This window comes from Humulus lupulus, chromosome 7 (genome assembly GCF_963169125.1).
Source record: "Humulus lupulus chromosome 7, drHumLupu1.1, whole genome shotgun sequence".
Lineage (NCBI taxonomy): Eukaryota > Viridiplantae > Streptophyta > Magnoliopsida > Rosales > Cannabaceae > Humulus > Humulus lupulus.
The window spans coordinates 122,898,639-122,907,331 of NC_084799.1; the positions used below are offsets into that span (position 1 = coordinate 122,898,639).

The 8,693-nt window shown below is 31.3% G+C and overlaps 1 protein-coding gene across 2 annotated transcripts; it reads right to left on the minus strand.

Annotated features, from left to right (window-relative positions):
• Positions 1-2,668: 2,668 nt before the first annotated feature.
• On the minus strand, positions 2,669-7,775 carry LOC133788598 (protein CNGC15b). Of its 2 annotated transcripts, none has more exons than XM_062226127.1 (8): positions 7,103-7,775; positions 6,234-6,315; positions 5,503-6,088; positions 5,202-5,414; positions 4,707-4,999; positions 4,386-4,497; positions 4,028-4,264; positions 2,669-3,783 (listed from the first exon to the last, which is right to left on the minus strand). In XM_062226127.1, the coding sequence occupies exons 2-8, from the start codon at positions 6,260-6,262 to the stop codon at positions 3,106-3,108; spliced, it is 2,148 nt and encodes a 715-aa protein (XP_062082111.1). In that variant the 5' UTR covers positions 6,263-6,315; positions 7,103-7,775; the 3' UTR covers positions 2,669-3,105. The 2 variants fall into 2 exon arrangements, with proteins under 2 accessions (XP_062082111.1, XP_062082112.1); XM_062226128.1 differs by having other exon boundaries at positions 6,234-6,344.
• Positions 7,776-8,693: the final 918 nt, after the last annotated feature.

Here is an 8,693-nt window from a genome sequence, read left to right on the forward strand (position 1 = left end):
CCTTCATTCAATAAAATATTTAAGTCATCAATAAAAGGAGTTAAGTAGGCCGTGCAACGGTGAATAGGTGATCTCGTCTTTAGTGATCCCAATGTTAGCGACTACCACGACGTTATTATGCTGAAATTTGTATAATAATTTAATATTGCTTGTGTATAAATTGTGGATGCTTGAGATTAGATTTCACAACTTATAGGATAAACTGTAAAATAATTAGTATTCTCATTCATTTTTATTTGTTAATTTTACAAAATAGTGGGAGAAAACATACAAACCTTCTACCAATACAACACGAATGGCTAACACAATTGATAGCTTACATTTATTATTAGAATTATTTTGTTTATATCTAAATTAAATTTTATAACTTCTTTATGTGAATTTATATATGAACACTTTATACTAATACAAATGTCTAAGCATTCAATTTTATAAATTTGTTAATGATAATTGTATTAATTTTGAGAATTTTATTTATTTTTGTGATATATTAAAATCAAAATAATTTATTAAAAAAAAAGATTAAATAAATTTGGATTGAAATTAAAAATTTACAAATTCAGATCAATATTAAAAGTTGGTAAGGGGGGATAACTTTGATTTCGGTTTTTAGCTAAAAACTAAAGTTAAGAGTAGGGAAACAACTTCAGTTTTGGGCTAAAAACCGAAATAGAAAATGTTTACAACCATTCTACTTCAGTTATTTAGTAATAATCGAAGCTGTTTTCCCATTTTTAAAATTAATTTTTTCCAAATAACCAAAGTAGGAAGTGAGTTTTTAATCTTGTCTGGATAGACTTTGGTTGTCATTTATGTGTAAATCGAAATCTATCCAAGCCAAAGTCTAAAGTTAAAATCACTTTTAAAAATGAATTAAATTGATAAAATAGTAAACATTAAAACATAATTTTAATCATATTAAAAATTTTAGATTTTGAACATCCAAATTTTGAAAAAAAAAATATATATATATATATATCTTCTATATAAAAGGTGTGTATTTAACGATTTTTTTGGTTTTGACGATTTTTTTGTTAACTTAAAAAAAATTAAAACTAATTAAAAATACGGTCGAGTAAATATTTAGTAATTATATTAATATAAATTCAAATATCATTATTATAATAATATTTAATACAATACTATATATTTATTAATTATATTAATAAAAATTTAAATGTTATAAATATTGTTATTATAATAATATATAATACATAATCTTAATTTTATTAAAAATTTTGTTATTTATATTTTAAAAGAAAACATGTTAATAAATACATTATATATAAGTGTCGTGTGTGTACAAATAAAATGATTGTATAACTACATAAGAAATTATAATAATATTTTTCTTCTATCAATAATAAACAAGTTTCTTCTTCAATCACTAAGATGTGTTTTGAATAATATCATGAATATTTTGTATATATAAGGTAGTTTGTAACCTAAAATGTTATCAATTTTTTTTTAAAAAAAAAAAACCATAGATACGGTTTTAGTTTAATTTTTCTTATAATATGTTTATATCATTCTTTTATATATAATATATATTTTTTTAATTTTATATGACAATCATAAAATATAATAAAAATAATCTAAATAAAACTAAGCAAATGTGCAATGCACGTGTTGCTTGAACCTAATATTAATAAAAGAAATACTTTATAATTTATATTAGATTGTAAAATATTTCTTTTATTTATATATATTTTTCAAAGTTTGATGTTTTTCTTAAATTTTTAATTTGATTAAAATTTCCTTTTATTGTTTATATTTTTATTAATTTATTTTATTGTTTAATAAAAAAATTATTTCAAAATTATTATAAAATATTTTTTAACTGCCATGTTAGTAATACATCGTTAATATTTTGGAGGAAATGACATTTTTACAACGATCTCTATTGTTGGGGCATTTTTGCTAAGAAAAAAACTCCAGAAGTAACTCTACAAGTGTTAATACTCTAAAAGAAAAAAAACTTTTTGTCGTTTAAATAAATAAACAGAAACTCACAAAACTACAAAAAGATTAAGTAAACTAAATGGTTTATTCATATCAAAGTAGCTAGAGAAATAAAACTCACTATAAGTACTAAAGCAGCTATGAAATTTTGAGAGTACATGTGATAACTATTTTTTAGAGTACACAAACTTTTGAAAATAGTAAACGACAAGAATCATGGGAAATGAGAACCAGATATCTTCCCAACTTTCTATATTAGGGAGTTACTAAAGATATAACCGTCTTTTGACAATTTAAGATATTATTTACTAAATAAAAAAATATAAACTCCAATTAACTTAAAAAAAAAAGGAAATTTATAATGATTTCATTATAAAAATGTTATAATGCGTTTAATAAAATATAAATAAATTGTATTGTATTAATAATGCAATACAAAAACATACTATATTAACTAATGTAAAGATCACTATTAATTTTTATAAGTTTTAAATTTGATCCAAATTAATACCCAACACTAATGGATGGAACTAGTCAGTTTGGTTACAATATTGTATTTGGAGTTGATCTTTTTACAAAATCAAACATGCAATTACTAATTTGATCGGAAGAATTATGACTAAAATTATTAATTTTTTAACGATGAACCTCCCTAATTCAAAAAGAGACTCTTTACAAAAAATAAATAAACCCAAAGAAGCCCAACTTACAGTTAATAGTATGCATACTATTCACTTGTTTATTGTCAATACCTCAATTACAGCATTCCTTTATAAAAGTTCATGTCCAAAGCCTTACAAACATTTCCTAACGACTACTTCTAATATGTCTTCTCAGTCAATCAAAACAATTATAGATTATCTATAAGAAAGAATAAATTTACACAAAAAATCTCCTTTAAGAGCATAATTTACAAGCATTAATAACTCCTGACTACGTAAACTACAACCAAACTTGCATACATATATAACTTTTAGTTGTATGTAAACCAAGAAGAAGAAGTATGTGTGCTGGTACCGGACCTAGAATCACTTGCTGATCCAAACGCTCAAGCTATGAAGACTAGCCCGGCCCATTATCGTAGAGCAGTACTATTATAAACCGAAACCCGTGATTTTTTTATTTGTTTATACTTTAATTTATTTATTCCTCGCAAACCGAAAAATCGGGCTCAGCCGGTTTTCGCAACGAGCTGACGACTCCAGAGTCCGGCCCAGAATGCTTGTTCGGGGGTTTCCGAGTGCTCGCCGCCAGCCTGGTCGCATACATAGCCAGGCCCAAACTGTGTTGGGCCACTGGTTCGGGCTCAGTAACTACTGGGCTTTCCTTGGCCCGGAGCTCAGCCAATTCTTTGCGTTTCTTGTATCTGCGCCAAGCGGCCTGTATGAAACAAGCCGCCCATAATCTCCATTGGTGGGAATAAAACCGGAACTTGTGCCTTAGTTGTTTGCTGTGGAGCCTTCTAAATTGTGAGGCAACAAACTTCAAGTCCTCAGCCACAAGAGCAAAGGCCTCAACTTCTGAGATGGCTTTGACCGTGCGAGTTGAGGATGGCAGGATGGCACCTGGCCGAGGGTCTAGCGCCCACGTCAGTAGCTCCTCGCCGCAGAAGTCCCCCGGGCCGATGTGGCATGAGTTAAAGAACCCGGTCCGGCCGCCATTTGTGGTGTAGGAGTCAAGGTGGCCTCTAATTATGAAGAGCATTTCGTTGACCGGATCACCTTCACGCACAAGAAATGTGCCTTCGGTGCACAATGCTGGCTTAAGTCTTTCACATATTGCGTCTAGCATTCTTTCATCCATTTGATCAAACAATGGCACCTACATCATGTTTCATTGGAACAAAAATATATATCCCATTAAGACTACATACAATAATGGTCTTTATCCAGTTGAATACTCCCAATAGTGCGTAGTTTCCATGTTACTTAAACGACATGAACAAATAAATAAATAAAGCTAGAAATTGGTGCGAGTTAGTAGTTGAGTTGTAGATAAACATTGATTAATCGGCATAAATGAGAAGAAAAAAAAAGAGAACGTATTATAAATGAAGGAAACTCACTCGTCTAACAAGGTCAAGACAAAGATGGCGCTTGATATCTCGGCGAAGATCCATAGGTAAACCTTTGAGAAGGGTTTCTTCATCAACTCCTCGAGTAGCCACCCACTTATACTGATCATATTTTCGAACTGACTGCCTCAGTTCTGGAGGTAGTTGTCTGTGATGCATCCACTGTTCTGTATCAGTTCTTTTGATCCTCCACTCTTCTAACCGAACTGTCGTCGATTGTAAATACGTCTGCCGTTTCAGAATGTGTCGTTAAATTTTACTATTTGTTCATAATTCATAATCCAAAACTTGTTTTTCGGATAAAACTACACGAGTATAATTCATGACAATGGTATTTGATGAAACTTACTTGCATATTGCCAATAAGCAAGGCAAAGAGAACTAATCCAAGAGTTGCAATAATAATTGCAAAAGCGATTTCTCCAACAAAAGTGCTAGTGGATAAATTTTGCCCCAAGGAACTGCACATTATTTGTACATTTCAAAAGGAAATTAACAATGGGAACTCTAAAATCCATTTAACATCAAAATTGTTCTACTTAATCACACTACCAATGCCTAACTCAAAAACACTGTAAAGTTTTTGACTATCATATAACAAATGCGTGATAATTCAAATTTCACCATCACAGTGAAATAGAGAATAGTAGTGTGAAATGTTTTCAAGTACCTTAGATTTCTTAGTCCCCACCAAAGACAGTAAAAATACTTGTTAAAGAAAGTTGCGATTGTCACTTCGAAAGTGACTGCATCACCATAAATACCATACTCATAAAAGGTATTATCTGGTTTGCACAGTATTGTGACATTGCTTTTCTGGAACCAGCTCTGCCTATTAGGGTCTTTAGCCATGTGACAGTCAAAGTATTCACTTTGACAAAAGATCTTCTCCAAGTCACAAGCACTTCTCCAACATGCTTCTTGTCTTTCAATTGACAGAAGGTACCAGCAAGCGCCTAAAACCTTCAATTGAAAACAATACGAATTAGATGAATCTTGAATGTCACACTTGACCATTCTAATATAGGAGAAGTTGTTGGATTTAGTTTTAATCTAATTAAATGATTGACCAGAACACAACAGGAATGAAAATAGTAACTAGTGAAAGCAAGTAGATAAATAATTGAAAATAGTCCATGTATTCTTCGAAAATAGTCTCACTTACATGGCTTGCCAACATGTAGAGAATAAGGTTATACGCAGCACCAGCCCAAGCTGTTTCTGTGACAACACCAGTGGCCTTAACAATTTGTGATGACAAGGGAAATATAAGAAACAATCGTGGGAGATACTGAAAGATTAAGATGAACCGGAGAAAATTTTTAGTGTTTGTCATCGTTGAGCCACCAAGATTAGGAATAACAATCCAAATCAACACCTGAAAGAAAGAAGAAAGGGTTATAATACTAAGTACAAATCAATGAACATGACAAGAAGATTTTGAGAACCGAAGGAGACATATGCACCTGAGGAAGAGGCAAGGCAGCTAGGAGGTCAATCCAGAAGTTCTGGCGCAAGTAACTCTTTGCAATCTTCTTAGAGTCTATAACAAGCTCTCCTCTCCCGAACACGCGAGAGGAGGGCGCTATATATGCTGTACGAAATCTGATAAAAATCTGAATCATGTAAAAGGCATCTGCAAATGATCTAACGATTGTGAGAGCTACTTCAAGGTGAGTTCCAATGTCAATACACTGTTCATTGCGGACCATCGGCAAGTAAAAGAAGAGAGGGTCCACAAACAAAGAAACTAAGCATGTTACTAAGAAAATCTTGTTCCACCGGCGAATTATCTGTCCTCGGGGATCTAGTATCTTCTTCTTCACTCTTTCATAATCCTCTGAGAAAACTCTAGACAGAACTTTGGATTTCAAGGATGTCACTCTCCTTCCAAACACCTCCTTGTGACCATGGCCATGTCCATGTCTATGCTCACCCTTCTTGGCACTTTGTTCTGGTATTTGACTCCCATCAATCTTGTATTGGGGCTTAACATCATTATCATCTCCATTAACTATAGGGAGTTTTGTCATTTCAAGGTCGTCTTGAAATCTAGAATGTTAATTAAAAGTCAGAAGTCAATTCACAATACTAAGTACTGTAATGAATTTAAGAGCAATGTAAAGCAAAGTAGCAATCTGAGAAAAGAAAAAAAAGCATGGCCATGACATATTCCTGTGGGGTTGAGAAGTAGCACCTTACAGATCTTGAATTAGCATAACCCATTTGAAAATCTTTCTGGAGAACTGGTTTTTTCTTCAATGATTGACTGAATTGTTCTGATATTTTAGGAACCAGAGTAGGCAATCTATGTTAGAACATAGGAGATTGAGTATAAGTTTAAAGTAGCAGAGCTTGAATCAACTGGATAATGACTAGCTATGAACTCAAAGCCACAAAAACCATAGCAACAACTTCTTTGACTCCTTATTGCAGGACTCATGTGAATATTTAGGAAAAAAAAGAAGGTAACAAATAAAAAGAATAAAATGTATAGAACAAGTAGGATATGAAGCTATGTAAGCCTTTGAACCTATTTTTGGGTCAGAAGTAGTAGAAGTAAACATGTGAGCCTTTTCTTTTTTATATTTGATTTGAAGCTGCGAAAGATCTGTTGCCTAGTTTGCATCTCTTAGAAAATTATCATTACCCTTTTAACATTTGTTTATAAATATGTTAAAAAGCCACCATTTTGGGGCAAAATAAGTTGACTTTCATACCATATTGAATCTGTCAAACTTGTAAACTCAGGACTCAGTATCAGGAATCATAGGTTTTTCTCCTATTCAAATACCACAAATATGCATGACTATTAATTGACCATTCAAACCCATAAGGTTGTCTAAGTTGGGCATATGAAAATTCAAACACAGAAAACAATTAAGCAGTCGTTAGTAGAGAAAATTGAGCCACATAAAAAATATTTGAAAGAAAGAAAGAAAACACTACTCTTCATAGATAAAGAGATAAGAAGCAAAATGACTTTGAATATTTGACCAGGTGCAAAACATAGTTTCTACAAGTGAAGAAGGAAAAAAAAACGACAATGACAAAGAGAGGACTTACAATCATATTTCTCTGCAAAAAAACACAAGCTTTATTGAGCCAATAAACAAGTTTCTTCCTCTGTTTTCCTCTGATCTCTATCTCTTCTTGTACTGATTTTTCACAAATATCAGATCAGCTAGAAAACTCAGAAGCAAAATCAGGAAATGCCCAATAAATATTTTTGGAGGAGACACAAATATTTTTCAGAGTTTAAAATGGGAAATGTTATTTATGATATGGGTGAGAGAAAAAAAAAAAAATCCCCATAACACAAAGAGCCTCTCTCTTTCTTGTTCTTCTCGTTCTGACAGCAAATATATAGCTTACATTTAAGAATTTAAAGAAAATGACAGAAGAAGTTATTTCAGGAAAGAAATATTATAGTAGATTCGACATTAATAAAATTTGAAGCAAAATAAATAAATAAAATACATATCAGATACATAAACATATATATACTCCATTGATATACACAAACCAATAAAGACAGAGAGACAGGGCCATTGGAATCTGTCTAAAGAAAAAGAACTACAGAAGGTTCAGAAAAGAGAAGAAGATGCTTCTTCCTTTTAATTTAATTAATGTGATTATTTTTTTATGATTGGAGGGTCAGAACCAGTTTCTTCACTTTTAAATTTATTTATTTATAAAAATATATCCATTATTTTTCTTTGTAAAGATCCAAGAACTGAGTTGACTAAGTTTGATTCTTGTGCAAATGCAAATCCTCACTCACCAGAAGTACTATTTCATGTCTTGTACGATTAGTTTACATTCAGTAACTCATATTTTGCCACCCATATTCTTGCATTTTTTTTTTGACAAAACCCATATTCTTGCATTTAAATAAAGAAGAAAACGTTATTTTCATTTTCATTAATGCTTTTAGGAAAAATATATATATGCATCCTCTTTTTGTTTACCAAAAAAAAAAAAACTAGATTTGGCCTTTAATTATTCCTTTTAAAAAAATTCTCTTATTTGGTATTTTCTCTTCTTATTATATTATAGTTAAATATGCAATGCATGACCACATTGGTACTTAATTAAGCGTTTACTCCACCTAAAAAAAATAATAAAACTATTTTGAAAGTGCATCCGGTATCAATAAATAATGGAAGAAATTAAATTCCAATAAGTAATTAATAGAAGGAAGGCACATTAAGATTTGAGAGCGACCCAATGGTAAAGCCTAGTCAATAGTCATTCCAAATGGTGTGCCATTTAGATATAGTTAAGGTTTTGTTGAATATGGCCATTATATTTTCCCGAATGGTCTCATTTCTTGATTTTGTAGATTGCTGTGTGGACTAAGTAAAGGGGTTCTTCGGGTCAGGGTCAGGACGGCTACACTACACTACTAAATCTTCTAAGCTACCAACAAAAAAATATATACTTTTTTTATTTTTCAAAAAAAAAACTTTTAAGCTACCAAGCAGGCTTCTATTTTTTTTGTTTTCAAAAGTATTTTGGACTCATCCGTCTACTACTTCCCATTTTCCATAACCGCATTGGCCTTTATGAATAGGACTATTCTCAAGTTTCTGCCTTTAGGAAGACGGCAGCAGAACCAAACCAAAAGTTGTTTCTTTCATCTCATGATGCCAAT